Source organism: Sorex fumeus, unplaced genomic scaffold, assembly GCF_029834395.1.
Source record: "Sorex fumeus unplaced genomic scaffold, SorFum_2.1 ptg000006l, whole genome shotgun sequence".
In the NCBI taxonomy this organism is placed as follows: Eukaryota; Metazoa; Chordata; class Mammalia; order Eulipotyphla; family Soricidae; genus Sorex; species Sorex fumeus.
This window is the reverse complement of record NW_026606063.1, coordinates 55,864,381-55,883,870: the sequence shown is the minus strand read 5'-3', so window position 1 is coordinate 55,883,870 and position 19,490 is coordinate 55,864,381. Positions and strand designations below refer to the sequence as shown.

Sequence of the window (19,490 nt, the reverse complement as noted above, 5' to 3'; positions counted from 1 at the left end):
GTTCCAGTTATAGATTCTACCCATTTCTCTCTGGACATAGCATATAAAACGTAAATTTGATTTTTTTTAGTAATAAATATTCTTGGAACCACGTTAATGTTTAGTAAATTCAAACTACTCTGTACAATTAATAAAACTAAAGAGTTAAAGTTAGACTACACAGGATAAAAGGCTAGCAGAAAGAACTTGCCTGCAGAGGAGTGTATCACAGGCTCAGATGCAGCAGGAAGAGCAAAAAGTGTCTCATCTGAAAAACAAATAGAATATAACCTCAGCAGAAATACAGAGTTGGAAGGAGACTAAGGACAGGAGGAGTAAGCAGAGGTTCAGTGTTTAATGAGTTAATGCAAAACGTTATCTACAGAGAAAAGCCAAGATGGAAAGGGAAAAGTAGTGCCAGTAATAGTACCATTAAGGTAGATCAGATTATCATATAATAAAAGTGATCCAACAATAACTATAAAGTCTATAATTTTTCAAGAAACTCCATAAACCAAAGTGTACTTAATAAACCAAAATGTACTTAATAGAATATTGCTTTCATTTAAAATACTACATTCATCCCTGTATCACTGTATCACTGTCATCCTGTCGGTCATTGATTGCCTTGAGCAGGCCCCAGTAATGTCTCCTTCGTCCTAGCCCTGAGATTTTAAAAAGTGCCACATTCAAGGCTCTTTCAGAGTCAAGAGAATGAGACCCATCATTGTTACTGGTTTTTGGCATACTGAATACACCACGGGGAGTTTGCCAGACTCTGCCACGTGGGCAGGATACTTTTGGTAGCCTGCCAGGTTATCCAGAGTAAGACCTAAATAATAAGATGTCGCGCGGCCGCAAATGCAGCCACACGTTTCCAGGAGCGGGGTTTTATAGTCTCTGGGTCTTGGCCGTTGATGGGATTACATGGTGCAGGGGGTAGTTGGTGGGTGTAACTCTTGGAAGATGGGGAATCTGGGTGGAGGAGGCCCCAGTCCCAATTCGAGCAGGCTTGGAGATCTACGCCCTGGGCCCTGCACACCTGGGTTCCTCTGCCAGTTCCTTCATGCGTGAGGCTCATCCGAACATATGGAGCGTGGTCTTAAGCATGGCTGTGGCTGGAACCGGAGGTCTTCAGCTGCCAGGGCTCTGCTCGGGGTGGGGAGGGAAACTCAACCCACTCTCCTCCAAGGGGCCCTGGTGAGGACAGCCAGGCGCAGAGGAAGGAGATTCTGCGCTGTTCTCTTCTGGGAGCAGGGTTCGGATGAGCCTCACACATGAAGGAACCGGCAGAGAAACCCAGGTGTGCAGGACCCGGGGCGCAGATCTCCAAGCCTGCTCGGATTGGGACTGGGGCCTCCTCCACCCAGATCCCCTATCTTTCAGGTGCCATGTAATCCCATCAACGGCCAAGACCCAGAAACTACATTCATAACATTCATTTATAATTTCAAATAGTTAAACTACTTTGTGCTATTAAAGCCAAAAATTAAATGATGTAGTTTAATAAACAGTAAAAAAAATCTATTTGTTCAATATTTTTACTGTTTTATGTACAATACAGAAGAACACCTCCTGAAAATCACATATCTTTGCATGTATTCAAGGTTGTCTGTTCTTAAAGAAATATCCTAATAGCTATTGTATACAATTATTTGAAGATATAAGCCTGTGTACCACTGTCCAAGCTACAAAGAAACTATCATTGAAAAGACAACTTTTTATCATGTCATTTTTGCATAAAATCAAAAATGAGGGCTACTTACTATTTTAAGTGTTATTACATACAGGAGCCCATTTTACTCCTTGCAAAGCTATTTTAAGTGTTGTTAATAACTCCGATGTAACAAAAACATGGTTTTTTTTCAAAGAACTAAGTAATAAACTCCCATGTAACAAAAACATGTTCTTTGAAAGATAAAAGGTAAAGGTAAAGGCCCTCCCGTTGATCGTCAATTTGCTCGAGCGGGCCCAGTAACGTCTCCATTGGAGACTTTGTTGTTACTGTGTTTGGCATATACTAAGTAATAAACACAGAGGCCGGGGGAACAGTACAGCAGGTAGGGTGCTTGAGTTGCACAAAGCTGACCCAGATTCAATCCCTGGCATCTCATATGGTCCCAAGCACCGTGAGGAGTAATTTCTGAATGCAGAGCCAAGAGTAACCCCTGAGCATTGCTGTGATGACCCCAAAACAGAATTTCTTAAATTTTTTAAAGTAATAAATTAAATACACAACTAAATGAAACTACGGCACTTTAACTCCAGAACCCAATTTCTTAACACTATATAGTATTATGAACTGAGTATGTGTCACCCCCAACCCTTACCCCCCAATTCATGTTGAAGCCCCTATTGTGAGGCATTGCAAACAGAGTCCTTGGAAAGTAATAAAGGTCACATGAAGTTATGAAGGTGGGGTAGGGGCAGAGCTTGATAGGATTAGAACCCTCATAAGAGACGGCAGAAAGCCTGCTCTCACATGTGTAATTCTCCCTCACTCCTCTTCCCCTTTTCTTCTCCCTTCCCCCACCCTACCCACCCTAACTCCCTTTCTCTTCACAAGCACAGTGAGTGGTCAAGTAAGCTCATGGATGGTAGTCACCTACTCAAGACAAGCAAAGAGGCTGCCTTTGCCATACTTCCCCACCCTCCAGAACAATGAGAAATAAATTCCTGTTGTTTAAGTCAAGAGTTTTCAACTTCCAGTTCATGGACCAATGCCAGTCAGCAGAAATTTCCTGACAGTCTGAGAAAAGGTTATTGCTGCTTAACACATGTACACTTGGAACTCCTAACAGTACTACGCAAAAGACTGACATAAAATATTCTTATTATAAGTAATGTTTTCATTTCTGCCTTAGAAGTCTGTGAGTAAGAGAAAGTATTTCTCCTGTTTTCACCATCCACAAGTATAAAACAATTGAAAACACTGGTTTAAGTCACCTAGAATACAAATTGGCTCAAGTATGGCAACATACTATAAATTAGAATATATACATATGTATAGATGTTAAGACAATACACACATATAAATACATTTGTATACATATGTGTGTGTTTATATTTATATATATATTGGTTAAGACACTAGACACTAGTCTTAACCAATATCATTTTACACCTCCAGTTGGAAGATCCTGAGCTAAAAACCTTATTAGGTTTACCCTAAAGAAATACCTCTAACAAAATAAACTTGAAATAGCCTGAGATGACAGAAAAGTACTCCTTAAGAGAGTAATAAATTTGAGTACTTCTAATAAATTTGACCTAATAAATTTGAATACTTCTAGCTGGAAGCACAGGCTAAATAAGGTTCATCAACAGAAGGACATCAAACAGATACAGCTACCCATAAAATCAATAGTTTTCAAGGACATTCCATTAGATGAATAGGAGAGCTAACTTTACAATATCATAATTTTTCAATAAATTTGAATTAAACATTATAAAAATATCAACTTAAAGAATATTTCATCTCACTGCATAAGTATCACAGATGTCAATATGCAAATATTTTTGAAAAAGGGGAGGGAGGAGTGTGATCTTTATGTGACCTCCCTTTTTTTTTTCTTTTTGGGTTACATCTGGCAATGCACAGGGGTTACTCCTGACTCTGCACTCAGGAGTTACTCCTGGTGGTGCTCAGGGGACCATATGGGATGCTGGGAATCGAACCCGGGTCGGCCGTGTGCAAGGCAAACGCCCTACCCGCTTTGCTATCTCTCCAGCCCCCATGTGACACTTTTTTAAAAACACTCTGGTATTACTTAAAAACAGTGTTGTGATAGGGAAGTTATGACATAAATTTAAGAACCTCATATTATTAGATGAGCCACTACTCCAAACCCGTAAGATATATCTTATAAGGCTTTTATAAAATAAACACACAACACACAATATGAAAAGATGACTTGCTATGTAAAATTAAAAGTCACATAGTTTCTCAATGAAAGAATTAAGAAATTCCTTTTAGTTAATAAATTACAATCTTGTATAAAATACTCTGGGAGATCAAAGAGCAAACCCAAACACAGCTGTTCCACTTAACATATAAGAGAGAAAATTCTTAACAAAATGGTTATATTTTTCATCTGACAAAATGCAGAGGCCAATATACTTAGAAAATGGATTAGAAACATTATTGCTTAAATTAGAGGGAAAACAAACTATATGTAAAATGGTGCCAACATTTTAAGGTGTTTCCCTTGCATGTGGCTGACCCCAGTTCAACCCCAGGTGCAGCATGATGCCCCCCACTCACACCACCAGGAGTGACCCAAGTACAGAGCTGAAAGTAGCCCCCAAACTATGCCAGTGCAGCCCTAAAGCCCAAAAGCACAAATTCATCTACATTTTGTCATGGGATTCAATTAAAAGTAACTATTAACCACAAAACAATTAACTGCTTTTCTAAAAGCACCTGGGTGGAAAGTATATCAGAAGTGGTCCCTACCATTGAACCTTTAAGAAGAGTTGCTCAATCATGGCTCATGGGATCAAATTTCCTGAGTTCAAATCCTAGATCCATTATAACTTGGCCTTTTTTCATTTTATTTGCTCCTCTATAGCTACAGATAATAAAATTTCATACTCCAAATTAGACAGACAGAGAGAGAGAGAGAGAGAGAGAGAGAGAGTGAGAGAGAGAGTTTAAAGTAAAAGACAAAAAAACACCACCTCATCTTTCCTGGCCCTAGAACTGAACTGCAAGTACAGCTCATGGAGTCACCCATGGAGTGGTCCCACACCCTCTAAGCACTACTTGGGAAGACCAATATAAATTTTAAAATAAAAATACTAATAAGTAAAAATTAAGGATGTTAAAAAACATTTTTATGGTGGTACAGTGCTACAACTTTTATATAAGCAACCAAATTTTTAAAAGTTCTTTTTATTGAGTCACCCTGAGATAGAGCATTACAAAGTTGCTCATGACTGCGTTTCAGTCATACAATGTTCCAACACCCATCATTCCTCCAGCATAATTTCCTAGCACCAGTGTCTCCAGTTTCCCTCCTACCCCTTCAAGCCACTCCCCCCACCCCAGCCTACCTCTATGGCAGGCACCTCTTCTCTCACTTTCTCTCTCATTTTAGGCTTTATGGTTTACAATACAGATGCTGAAAGGTTATCATGTATATCCCTTTACCTGCTTTCAACACTTAGTTTTTGTCCAGAATGATCATTTCCAACTAGTTCAGCAACCAAGTTTTTAAGCCAAGTAAAATAATCTCGTTTTCAAGAAAAATTTTAGATTAGTCTTTTTCTTTTTTCCCCCACATTCTTATTGAGGCATCATGTTCTCTAATATCATTAATGATAAAGGTTTGTGAGTATAATATCGTTTCCACAACTGAATAAACTGCTATAACCAGGAATATTGTTTTAGAAAGCAAAGGGGTGGAAACCAGAGTGATAGTACAGTGAGTAGGGTGCTTGCCCTGCACGGTGTGCCAGGTTCAATCCTGGCATCCCATATGACCCCCTGAGCACCACCAGGAGTGATCCCTGAGCACCACTATGACCCAAACAAAACCTACCCAAAGAAGCCCAGAAGCTTGAGAGATTGCATAGACATTTGCCAACACCAGTTCAATCCCCAGCCCCAACTGGTCTCACCCAAGCACCACAGAATTGGCAGGAGCCCCTGAGCACTGCCAGGTATAACTCAACCCCCTCCCCACAAAGCCATAATGTCCTGAATCAGTGAGATATAGGACATATTATCCAATTATCACTGCACTTAACAAAGGTAAACAATTCCTGCTTCCAATGATCTATTTAATGTCAAAATCTATTAAAGGAAATTAAAACTTTCCCTGTTTCACAAACTTTTAGTCCAGAGTGATCATTTCCAGCTAGTTCAGCAACCAAATTTTTAAGCCTCATTTAAAATAATCTCATTTTCAAAAAAAATTTTAGATTAGTCTTTTTCTCTTTTTCCCCCACATTCTTATCGTGAATATTTTATATATTCACATGTAACCAGAAAAAAAGTAAATATTAAAAACTCAATTTTACCCACTACCAAGGTGGGATGTATTTATATTTAAATAGTGGCATATTTAAAACAAAGTTTTTACTAAATAGGTCAAAGGGAAACTACAACTTTTCTATAAAGTGTCTCCACTCTACCATCAAATTAGTATCTTGAAAAAATGAATCTATTATCTCTTTTAAAATTGTTTAAAGGCTCCTAGTTATCCACTGAATTGCCCCTAAGCCCTCAGTCAGATAAATAACCTTTCATTACATGACCCAAAATTAACTGTCAAGTTACACTTATCACCCATCCAAGTATTAACCAGGCCCAACCCTGCTTAGCTCCCAAGATCAGACAAGATTGGGCACCTTCAGGGTGGTATGGCCGTAGACGACACTTATCTCAAGGACTTCTCCCGTGTCATCTATGTTAACCAAATACAATTTTTCCTAATAACCTAATGCTCCTTCTTTCTGAATACCTAAAGGTTGACATTTAGTAAAGCTCAAACAGTTTTCCAGTTTATCATCCTTTACTTTTGTTAAGTTTCTACATTTCCATTTGCTTAAGCTTAGAGAAATAAGTAGCTAATTCAATGTTACATGGCTAATGATAATGTTAAAAATTACAATTTAACAGTAATTAGGTGTCCATTTTTTTTCTTACCAGTCTCAGTAAACAGAACAGAACTACTTAAAATGGTAGTATGAATGATGACCACTTTTCACAAAACATTTTCCTAATGTTCAATTACTAATATTTGTCCTAAATTTAAATTCATTTCCTTACCTAAATTTAAATCTTGAGTGCAAATTTTGATTAACAGTCTCAGGGCTACATAGTTTCAGTTCTACTTTTCATACACAAGGGTAGTTTCAAAATTAAAGTTCAGTTAAGAGTTTTTAAGTAAAAGTGGTATATTAGCTTTTTCTTTCAATCATTTGTCAACTTAAACATACATATGCTATCTAACAATCTCACAAATATTCTGACACTATTTGGGGGAGGGGATAAGTTGGTGAGAAGACTCCCAAGTAGTGCTCGGGAGGTCTGAAGGCCATATCCACAGATCCTCGATCAACAGATTCTCTGGTCAAGAGGGTCATAGGTTCAGTGCAAGGTCTCAAGGATGTGATACTGCTTGGGCCCTGCAGGCTCGAGGACACCTGGGATGCTGCGAGATGCTGCGGGCCGCCCAGGCTACATGGCGACACACTACCCCTGGCCCCTGGCCACACTCTCTCAGACTCAGTATTAATCATTTCAAAACCAGTTTTATCAAAGTGAAACTGGGCAGTAAAATCATATCTGATTTCTAAAACCAGAAAAATAAACTACATTTTAAAGCCACAAGAGAACTATTTCTGCTTCCAGATATGACATCCTTTCAGAATTCCCCATCATAAGCAACCATAAAACTAGACAAAATCCATGAACTGTCTTGAGACAGTGGACAACAGGCATGGAAGGGTGATGATTTCCAAGAAGAGGAAAGCCGAGCAGGTAAGTTTCCTGGCCTTCCCCCAAAGGCATGTCCTGGCCTGCAGCAAGGGAAGCAACATCTAGTTAGAACTAATGAGTCCCTGCAGAGATGTTTAGAGTGTGTGGGAGAAGGTAACATACAAAGGGAAGTTTCAAATACAGGGCACAGACTCAGTCAAGGCTATCAGATTGGCCCTCTGGGCTGGAGCAATAGTACAGCGGTAGGGGCACTTGCTTTGCTCGAGGCCAGGCTCAATGCCCGGTATCCCCATGGCATCCCAAGCCCTGCCAGGAGTGATTCCTCAACAGAGCCAGAAGTAACTCCTGAGCACCCCGGGTGTGGGCAACATTAGCAAAACAAAACAAAAGCAGACTGGACCTCAGGAAATCAATTAGTCTAAAAGTTCTCCAGTTTTGCTAGCACCTAAGCATAAAAAACGAAACCTAAGAAAAGGTGTGCCAAAAATTACCATAACCCTACAAAATACTCTAGACTGGGGTTTTCAATCTTTTCTTTACCTGTAGACCCACAGAAGAGAAGGAACACTGGCAGGCTGCTAAGGCATAGATAGATAGATAGATAGATAGATAGATAGATAGATAGATAGATAGACAGACAAAATTTATACTATAGATTTATACTAATATATAACTTTGGAAATCTGTTATTATTTCTGAAAATATTATCCAAAAGCACTAGGTACTAAGCAGCAATAACAGAAATGTCCTGCTTGTTTTACAGACAAGCAAAAATTTCTATGGTTAAAAATCACTGCTTTAACCATGGTTAAAAATCACTATTCTAGATCCAGAGTTATCAAAATATGGCTTATAAGCAAACACTATATTGGATAGCAGCCTTGTTCATTTGTGTGATATGCTATGGATGGGTTATCTTGCATTACAAGGACAAAGATGAGCAGTTACAATAGAAACAGTAATTCCACAAGCCTAGAATAAAATTCAAAGTTTAAAGTTTCACCATTAAAAAATGAGAAAAAAAAAGTTGAAACCAATAAAGGAAAACAAATAATATAAAGAAAAACAAAGGATGAAGGCAGGAAAAAATAAAACCCTTTGAAATCATTGATAATATTTAAAATGACCAAGAGAAATTAAGAGAAAAACAATTATTTGAATAAGAGGGAATATCATTCAATTCTAAAAATATAAGACAACATTAAGGACAAGTATGCTAATAAATCAGGCAACTTAGATAAGTGAATAAATCTCTTAATGTCCATTCTTCAAGGCAAAAGAGACAAATTTCTTGACAGGCATACATTTCCAAATTTGATACAAGCAGAAAGTCTTATTGTCCCTATATCACTTAAAGATAACATACTTGAATTTAAAGCTCTCCAAAAAGAAAACTACAAGCACAGATGATATCACTAGTAACCTCTGTAAAATGAGAGGAAGGTATAAAAGAGCACTTAACTTCTGTGCCATCTTTTCAGCCCCAGAGCAACATTTAGATTCAAATTTGAAACAGGCTAATATTAACAACTGAAAAAAATAAGTCTTATGATTCTCTCAATAAAGGTCATGAGGCACGTGATAAAAATTCAACACTAATTTCATAGAAGTTCTGAACAAATTGGAAACTGAAAGAAACTTTCTCAGCCATAAGTTCAGTATATCTAAGAATGATGCAGTAATAATACTAAATAGCAAAAGATTAATTTCCTCAAGATGCAGAATAAAGGAAGGAATCAACTTGTATGATCACTACATTTATAGGTAAAGGCCTGAAGGGAAAAGGTAAACACTTAACTTGTAAATAGGATTATGAAGTTCAAAAATCCTAATGGTGCAACTAATTCCTATAAGAGCCAATAAGTGAATTTACAAAATATGTAGAATAGACACAGAGAAGAGTATATAAAATTTACCATGTTTCTATAATTTTGCAGGCTGGAGTGATAGCACAGCAGGTAGAGTGTTTGCCTTGCATGCGGCCGACATGGGTTCGATTTCTCCGCCCCTCTCGGAGAGTCCTGCAAGCTACCAAGAGTATCTCGCCTGCAGCCCTGCAAGCTACCAAGAGTATCTCGTCTGCACGGTAGAGCTTGGCAAGCTCCCCGTGGCATATTTGATATGCCAAAAACAGTAACAATAAGTCTTACAATGGACACATTACTGGTGCCCGCTAGAGCAAATCAATGAACAACGGGAGGACAGTACAGCGCTATAATTTTGCAAATATAAGCCAAAAATTTCTTTATCATTAATACCATCAACAAAATCAAAAACAGATAGAGATTAATACATACATATTATGCTCATAACTGGAAAAAATATTTAGGTATCAGGGGAAAAAGCAAGCTACCAATTTCTTGTATTTTGGTACAACTTGCGCAGGGGAACTGAACACTGGTTACTATCTTTTCAAAAACATTTATAAAGCAAACCGCTTTCCTCTTTAGCAACAGGTAGGCATGCTCATTAGGTAATATAGGATTCAGTTCCTCTATGCTCAAGGTTCCTCTCCGGTAATACAACCTATGGTGAGTGCAAGTGTAATTGCTCTAAGGGGAATGGGACTCAGGGAACCTGTGCAAGAAAATGCTGACATTCTGGCTATTATCACTGCTCTGACCAGAAGTACCCAAACTTATTTGACCTACCACCCACTTTTCAGAAAAGAAAAAAAAGATCACTCAGTACTCTGACTAGAAATCTAACCTCTTTATATGAACAAACAGAAAACACCTCCAACCATACCCTAGGCCAAGACTACCACCACACTCTGAATTGTTTAAGAGTCTGTATCACCAACTTTGGGAAACCCTGTCTAAAACAGTATTTTTTCCACTCACAACCTCTTTACACTAGAAAAAAAAATCATGGAACTCGAGGTATATAAAATAGGTACACAAATCAAACATTTACTAATGACAAATCACAACGGAACTTTTTGTTTTGAAGCTACACCCAACAATGCTCAGAAACTTACTCCTGATTCTGTGCTCAGAGTTTATTCCTGATGGGGGTTCTGGGGACTGTAGAGGTGCTGGGGATCAAACCTGAGCTGGCCTCATGCAAGGCAAACGCCATACCCACTTATGGCTCCAGCCCCACGAAACATATTTAAGACCAAAAATTTTTTTTAAATTTTTATTAGTGAGACACCATGAGGTATAGTTGTAGACTTACAGATTTTTGTGCTTGGGTTTCAATTATACAATGATCTTAAGCTACAATTTAAGAAGCTAGCAGTGAAACTGTAGAGATACAACAGGCTGAGTACATATTCTGCATTCAGAAGGCCCCTGGAGCAATCCTCGAGCACTGAGTCAGGAGTAGCCCCAAAGCAATGCTGTGGGTGTCCCCCAACCCCTCCTCCAAAAGAACCTAGGTTCTAAATAAAGTCATTATTTGCCACTGACTCAGGCATCTGTCTATGACAAACTTGTTAGCTTCTTATAGGATAAAAAATTCAAACTCTATATCCAGTTCTCCTGTATTAGTCTCAAAATTCAATGCAACCCAAATCAGATTCTCAGCAGGCATGTTATAAAACTAAATAGCTGATTTTTTCATCAGGGAGATGCAGATCAAAACAACAATGAGATATCTCACACCACAGAGACTGGCCCACATCCAAAAGAACAAAAGCAACTGGTGTTGGCGCGGATGTGGGGAGAAGAGGACCCTCCTTCACTGCTGGTGGGAATGCCAACTGGTTCAGCCCTTTTGGAAAATAGTATGGACAATTTTCAAAAAATTAGAAATTGAGCTCCCATTTGACCCAGCAATACCACTCCTGGGAATATATCCCGAAGAGGCAAAAAAGTACAGTCGAAATGACATTTGTACTTCTATGTTCATTGTTGCACTGTTCACAATAGCCAAAATTTGGAAAAAAACTGAGTGCCCGAGAACAGATGACTGGTTAAAGAAACTTTGGTACATCTACAATGGAATACTATGCAACTGTTAGAAAAGATGAAGTCATGAAATTTACATATAAGTGGTTTTATACGGAAAGTACCATGCTAAGTGAAATGAGGAGAGAGGGACAGACATAGAAAGACTGCAATTGTCTGGGGAATATAAAGTAAAAGAATGGGAGACAAACACCCAAGAATAGTTGAGATAAGTACCAGGAGGTCTGCTCCACAGCTTGAAGCCGGCAGCACATGCTGAGGGAAAAGGCAGCTCAGATAGAGAAGGGAACACCAAGTAAAGGATGTTTGAAGGACTTGCTCAGGATGCAAGACGCGTGCTGAAAGTAACTATAGACGGAACACAATGACTACTCAATACCTCTATTGCAAACTACAACACCCAAAAGGAAAGAGAGAGCAAGGGGGGGGGGGGGAGGCTACTGGGATCATTGGTGGAGAATGGGCACTGGTGGAGGGATGGATACTGGATCATTGTACAACTGAAACCCAAGCACAAAAGTTTGTAAGTCTACATGTACCTCATGGTGTTTCAAAAAAAAAAAACTAAATAGCTGATTTTAAATATATACAGAAGTATGAAGTATCTAGAAATAGAAAATAATTCTGAAACAGAAGTCACAGTAATTAATTTTCAAGGTAAAGGCCCTCCCGTTGATCATCGATTTGCTCGAGCGGGCCCAGTAACGTCTCCATTGGAGACTTTGTTGTTACTGTGTCTGGCATATCGAATACTCTCAGTAGCTTGCCAGGCTCTCCGAGAGGGGCGGAGGAATCAAACTCGTGTCGGCCATGTTGGCCGCTTGTAAGGCGAACGCCCTACCGCTGTGCTAACTTACTGTAAAATTGTCATAATCAAAACAGCTTTATATAGGCCAGTGTAAATTGTGTTTGGCCTACTGTCCCTTTCTCAGAAGAAAAAAACCAATCACTCAGTGCACCTCCTCCCCAATAAATCTTTAAAGAGAAAGAATCTCCAAACTTGGGCTACAACCATTCCCTTCAATTGCTCTGGTGCTCCCAGTATCTCCCACTGTGGAAAACACTGAGATAAAAAAATAATCAATAGACTACCGAGAATATCTCCCCCCATAGCAAAGCCTGGCAAGCTACCCATGAGGTATTTGATATGCCAAACACAGTAACAAGTCTCACAATGGAGACATTACTGGGCCCGCTTGAGCAAACTGATGAACAATGGGAGGGCAGTGCTACAGCGCTACAGACTGAAATAGACATATATGAGTAGATACTTATATGGTAGACTAATTTTTATCTAAGATACCAAAGAGAGTTTTAAAAAAGAAAATTTCTACAGGGACAATAGAGTATATAAAAAAAGAATACATAAATGTGGGTATGTAACTTCCATAAACAAAAATTACTGCAAAATACAGCAATGGTTTAAAATTGACAAAGCTAAGACTATAAAGCTTCTAGAAAAAAACAATATATTTACAGTCTTGGAGAAGGATATGTGCAGAGAGCACTAGCCATAAAAGAAAAAATGATAAAAAAACCTTCAAAATTAAAAAATTATTCTCATAAAAAGGAACAATAAAATTAACAGGTGAACTACAAAACAGGAGAATACATTCACAATGCTTATCTCTGAAAAAGGACTTCTATCCAGAATATACAAAGAACTCCTACAAATCAGTAAGAAAAAAACATATATAGATATTAAAATATATTTCAATTGAAAGTTTTTGCATTCTTGGAATAGATACTCATAAGTGAGATTACAGGATCATAAAGAAGTTCTATTCCTAGTTTTTGAAGAAGTCTCCACACTTTTCCACAGAGAATGAGTCAGAAGACACTCCCACGGACAGTGAATGAGGGTTCCTTTTTCACTATGTCCCTGCCAACAGTTTGACCAGGCTTTGGATATATGCCATTCTCAATGGTGTGAGATGGATCTCATTGTCATTTTGATTTGCATTTCCCTGACGAGAAGTGATGAGCATTTTTTCATATGTATATTAGCAGACTATGTTCTCTTTACAGAAATATCTTTATTTCATCACCCCACTTTTTGATAGGGTTCCTGGTTTTTGTGTGGTTGTTGTTTGCGAACACTTTATATAGCTTATCTCATGTATGGTGTGCAAACATTTTCTCCCATTCATTAAACATCTTTTTATTTTAGCCCAATTTCCTTTTGCCTATGCAAACATTTTTTAGGATGACAGACTCCCATTTGTTTATTTTTGGTTTTTTGGTGTCAATGCCAAAGAAACTGAGTAATTAAAGACCAACCTGAGGTCTATACCTGTAGTTTTTGCCGATGTCTTCCTCTGTGTACTTTATGAAATTTTTTTCTGATCTTGAGGTCTTTAATTTGCTTTGAGCTAACTTTTGTATAAGGTATGAGCTACGCATCCAGTTTCATTTTCTTCTCATATGATTATCTATTTTTCCCAGCACCAATTGTTAAAAGGGCTTTCTTTGCCCTACTTGTGTACCCAGCTCCTTTGATCTCTCTGGGTTGCACCAAGTACGTAGTCAGACTATAGAAACAACTTAAATGTTCAATGACAGATAAAAAGATAAAGTTACTGTATATGTAGAATGGAATACTATGCAGCTATAAGGGTAGAATCTTACTGTCTGAAACAACTTAGATGGAACTGAGTATTGCGTTAAGTGAAGTTATAGAGAACGAATACCAGATGATCTCACTCATCTGTGGTATATTCCTAAAGTGGGATTTTTAATGGGAAAAATATATAGTACATCTAAAGCTATATAGAATTGGGATATCAACATTCATCCCTATCATAATCATTCAACAAATATCTTGAGTAGCTACATCACGTATCAGGCACTATTCTCAACAATGAAAACATAATATTATATAGTCCTTCTCTTCAAAGGAAAAAATAAAATAATATATCCTTTCTCCTCAAGGTACATTGATACTGGAAGAGAAGAGATATGAGTAAACATACAGCTATTATCTATATGGTATATCATAGTGTGAATACATGATGAGGTAAGAATAGAATGTCACACATTCTAAAATCTTAAAATAAACACTAGTTCAAGAAATAAGACAAGCAGCAATTTAGATAAGTAATTATCAAGTCCTCTTTAGAACAGAAAAGAATGATGGAACCACCAGTCTGAAAAGACCTTCGCATTAATAAAACTGGGTTCCACCATTTTGCATGTCTATGTGCTACACCACTAGCTAGCCACAAAGGTCACATTCACCCATTTAAACACTGCTGAATTATGGTTCTGCCCTTACAATTCCCATCCCTTAGAATTCCTCAGAGGATGACACTAGACACTAGGCACTATATTTAGAAACAGGAACAAAAAGTCTCCAAGAATGTGCTATAAGAATAGATTTAACTTTACTTCCACCTAATCAGGTTCCAGAAAGAAATCAAGAAATACACATTTGGTTGATACTATTATCCTGAACTAGGAAGTACTTTAAAATTGCCACTTATATTGGAGCTTTGCATCAATGTTTCCAAAATAAGTTGCTTTCTGTTATTTTGTGAAATAACTACACATAAACCAGTGCCAATTACTGGACAATAGATAATATACTCCTTTCAAAAATGTTTTAAATAATACACCAAGTCTTCCAAGTTTACAGTGACATGGTACTAAAAGCACATTTTTAGAATACTTAGCTTCATAAACAGCTATTTATCTAAGGTTAAATTTGTCATTTTATCTTTAAAAAAAAGTTTGGAGAGATTGCAAGTTGCTAAAAATCATTTTGGACAATGGGTTCCATTTTGGACAATGAGAAGGAAACATATTTCATCTGAGAGCATACCATTTGCTTCTAATTCTTATTTCTCTCACCAAGATTTACAGTCTTTCCTGTACATAATCTCAAAGGTGGAATCAACCACCTTTCCAACTTCTATCCAAATGCGTTTCTGTAGTGTGAGAAATGGTCACCATGCAGTCTCACTTCTCTTACTGCATTCAATGGGGATGCGTCAGCAATAACAGAAAACAGCAAAATCACAACTATTCATCTGACAGAAATCAATGTACTCAAAAACAGTACAAACAGTATAGCAATTATCAAGTATAGTAATCACTTGTATAAACATTACAAACCTGTTCATTACACAGGTTTCAGAGATCTATCACACACACTAACATAACCACCAAAGTCTTAGGTTCCTACCCAGGCTCTGTACATTTCTTATTACCCCCTTTGTCCCTAGTATACCAATTCTTTCCTTTCCTCTAAATCTTTAAAATTATCTTTGCTCTAAAATTCCAATTATTTAAGGAGCATATTTCTAAAATAAACAGCATATTTAAAAAGTCAAACTTTTACAATAATGTACTGAAGCTCCAAAAGACAAAAGTGTGACCCACCTCTCCATCCTCACCTTCCACTACTCTCCCCTTTAGATTTCTCACTCATATTCTCAGGCACACAAAGCTCACTTCTGCCTCAGAGATGGTACAAGGATTGTACAATTTACTAGGAATTGTCTGAAATTTTTTTTCCCTCCAGCTCAAATCCCATCTCTTCAGAAATTTCGGCCTTCCTCAGTGCCACCCTACCTAAAAAAGCTCCAGACATCCTGATAATCTTTTAGTTCTGGTTTTCACGCTGTCATCCTATTTTCATGACTGTATTCCTTACTTATATGCATTTTTCTGTACTGCAGGGGAGAGGTGGGGGATGCGGATGCGGGAGAGGTGGGTGTAGGGGAGACAGGTACATATGTCTTGATCATTGCTATATCCTCAAAGCCTCAGAATAGAACCTGCCTTTTAGTAATCAATAATCTACTGAATGTACTATGGTACTAAATCTGAATTCACCTTAATTGTTTTAACTATATGCAATATTCCTGCATTTCTAAAGAAACTAAGTCTCCAAATAGGTATCATCAGTACAGAGTTAGGGGACTAGTGAAAGATCAAATTCCTGAGTAGGCAATATTATTTTGCCATCCAAACTTCCTATTCCAAAAATTAAAATTCTAGAATAATGTCACCTCCTGAATTCCTACTGTTCAAAGAAAACAAAACTCCTCTTTGTTCCCTTACAGGAAAACAAGATGACAAGTTGTAAACTTTTGATAGTCATAAATTTTCCCATTTGAAAATTTCTTACTTTCTATTTTCTTTGCCTCATTATAGTTTCTCTCTAATCTGTCCTTTTGAACAAGAAAACACTTATTAGCATCTTCTAGTCTCTCCAGGGTAATGACTGTTCTGAATAACGTCTTGCAATATACCAAAATTACCATGTTATTAAGAAACATAATAATTGGCTTGTTTTCTGACTGGAAAAGGGGTGAACCCCATTAAAGCTATGAAAATTTTCAGCAGACAATTACTCGCTCTTATTCTTGACTTTTCATACATTAGTGTCCTACGATGAGTGGGACACGTTCTGCTTCTTAGTAGCACATAATGTGTTAATCTGGTTATTAAGACAGAGAATTCTCAATCTCTAACACATTTGTTTTTTTTTCCTCTTCCAAAAAAAAAAATGCTTCAAGAGGAAAGGTCAATTCAACACTGTTCTTTATAATAATATTCAATAAGGCCTGTATATAAAAGACGAACGTGGAAAGATTTGAAAACTACAGCCTATGCCAACTTAACATACGTTAACGTGCAAGAAATAATATTTCTAACCGATAGAAGTAAGAAACGTCTGAGTTGGTCAGTCTCAGGGTATCTATGGCCGCTGGCTTATTCCTCCAAAGATTCCACAGGTTTCCCCGAAGAGTGTCAACCATTTTGCCGGTTTCTTTTCTTAATGCATTTAGAGACTAAAAGCCCCTCCACGCTAAAACAGTAGTTCTTCGGAAGCAGCGACTGAGACCCCCCCCCCGGCAGCACCGCGCTTGGGTCGGAACCCCAGGGCCAGCCAAGCTCCGTTTGTTTCCCAAGGCCGGCTCGGCTGCTGGCGGGAGTCGCCACATCACGAACCGGATGAGCAGCTGGGCGGTGGCAGGACGTGGCCCGCACGCGCCTTCCCGGTTCTCCGAGCTCCACCACTAGAGGCGCTGTCCCCGCACTGCAGTTGGGTCACTGTGGACGTCTGCCACTGGACCAGCTCTCCGACCAAAGCCGAGAGGAAGGGAGAGGAGAGCGATCGCGCTTGGTCGGGGAGAGGGGGGTGTCACCCGAGCCAAGGATGGGGGTGAAGAAGGGGAGCCAAGGCCGAATGCAGGCCCGCAGGCAGGCAGGCAGACGGCGCCTTTTCCTAGGGGCGAGGAAGACAAAAGCCTCACCTAAAAGATTCGGGCGCCAAAGGCCTTTCCATCCTCGTCCCGCAGCCGAGTGAGCCCCACGACTCCCCCCATCCTGGCTCCTCGACCCCGCATCTCCGCCCCTAGGCAGTGGGGGTGCCGAGGCGGGGCCGGGCGGCCCGCGGGGTGCACGTGCTCCCCGATCCGAGTCAGACAATAAAGCAGAAACTCGGGCTTCCTCGGCGCCCCACCCAGCTCCCCGCGCCTCCCACCAGGGGGGGCGCCTCGATCCCGAGGTCCGCGAACAAAGCCCCCACCCCGCCCCTCCTCCCGGCGCCGAGGAGGGCTCCGCCCGCAGCATCGGGGACTCGCACACAAAAGAGGGAGGGGCACAGGGCGCGGGGCGAGGGGCGCGGCACTCACCCACGGAGCCGGAGGAGCCCTTGCGCTTGGGCGCGGCCGGGGTGGAGGGGGGCGCGGCGGGGGCCGGGGCAGGCGGGGTCCACGCGGGCTCGGCTCGGGGGCTCACGGCGGCAGGGGGCGGTGGGGGCGGCCGGGCCGGGGGCTCGTCGTCCTCCGGGAGGAGCTTGGCGGACGCGGCCGCGGCGGGCAGGGATGGCTCGGGCACCGCCGACGGCACGGGGCTCGGGTCCCAGGACGGCTGCCGCTCCGGGGCGGCGGGGGGCGCGGCCGGCGCGGCCGGCAGGGGCCCCCGGGGCGCGGGAGGCACGAAGTCATTGCCGAAGTCCAGCAGGGGCGCCCCGGCAGGCGGGGTGGTGGGCACCGGGGCCGCCGACAGCGTGGGGGCAGGCTTCCTCTCTAGTACCTCCAGCTCCTCCAGATCCTCGTCTTCGTCCTCGTCTTCTTCATCTTCTTCCTCTTCCTCCTCGTCCTCCGGCTCCTTCACGAACTGATACTTGAACGGGGGGTCCGGCCTGGGCGGGCTGTCCGCGGACGAAGAGGAGACCACGGTCGACTGGAACAGATCTTCCATGGCTGGCCGGGATGCTGCTGCAGCTGCTGCCGCCGCCGGGGACGCTTCTCCGAGTAGCGGACGGTTGTGGGGGGTGGGGAGGATGGAGAGTGGGCACGGCCCAGCGGAGCCGAGGGACCTGCAGTGGCGACGGCTCCCGGAACAATGAGACTGCTGCTCCTGCCTCCGTGCCCGTGATGCGCCACCCGCCCCGTCCCCAGTTGCCGCCGCCGCCGCCGCCCAGACGAGAGAAGGAGAGGCCAGCCGACTCTCCGCCCAGTTTGGCGCGACTCGTCCTCCCGGGCCGAGAGAGGCAGACTGGCGCGGGAGGAAGGAAGCCAATCGACGGTGGGATACGGACAATGGGCAGGCCGTTCGACCAACCGAAAGGGAAAGACTTAGGTGTGGGTGGGGCTTACTGACTTTCTGCTCTCCTATCGGCCAGGGTGGGTTTTAAAGGGGCGGGGCTTGGCAATGGAGCTCCACCCTCTACCTTTTGGTTGAAGCCGGTCTCAGGGGGCTTGGCCTGGCGTCGGTCTGGAGTTGGGGAGCTGCGGAATGAGACGGCTGATCCCCACGCTGCAGATAGGGAGAGCTTTCTGGCTCGCCCCCAGAAGGGAGTCATCCTCGCAGACTGGGAGTGGTAACTTTCCTCTCAGGAAAGGGAAAAACGCTGAGTGGAGAAAGGTACTAACGGGATTGTGATGAGTCAACCCTAAAATGTTTTTAAATTAAACAAAAAAAACTTTTATTTTTGTTTCAAACTTAAGCCCCACACTACCTTTATCACCTTGTAAGGGACAGTTTTAGGATCCCTCCCATTCCAAACTGCAGACACAGGGAATCAAAACAACTGGGCGGGACCACCTGGGCCCTGGGACTGCATCATCTGAAAGTTCCCTTATTACCATCAGGGCATTTGGCATCCACTGGACTCAATAAGGCAGAAGGATGAC

The 19,490-nt window shown here is 41.2% G+C and overlaps 1 protein-coding gene across 3 annotated transcripts in view; it reads right to left on the bottom strand.

Annotated features, from left to right (window-relative positions):
* RTN4 (reticulon 4) overlaps positions 1-18,822 on the bottom strand; it is a 63,925-nt gene extending 45,103 nt beyond the window's left edge. The window contains exons 1-2 of one of the 3 annotated variants that reach the window (XM_056129894.1): positions 17,985-18,822; positions 191-247 (exon numbers count right to left, since the gene is read on the bottom strand). In XM_056129894.1, coding sequence (XP_055985869.1) covers positions 191-247; positions 17,985-18,555 — 628 coding nt within the window. In that variant the 5' untranslated portion in view covers positions 18,556-18,822. The remainder of the gene's footprint in view (positions 1-190; positions 248-17,984) is intronic. The other 2 variants (XM_056129905.1, XM_056129914.1) reach the window with 2 other exon arrangements.
* Between the last annotated feature and the right edge of the window lie 668 nt (positions 18,823-19,490).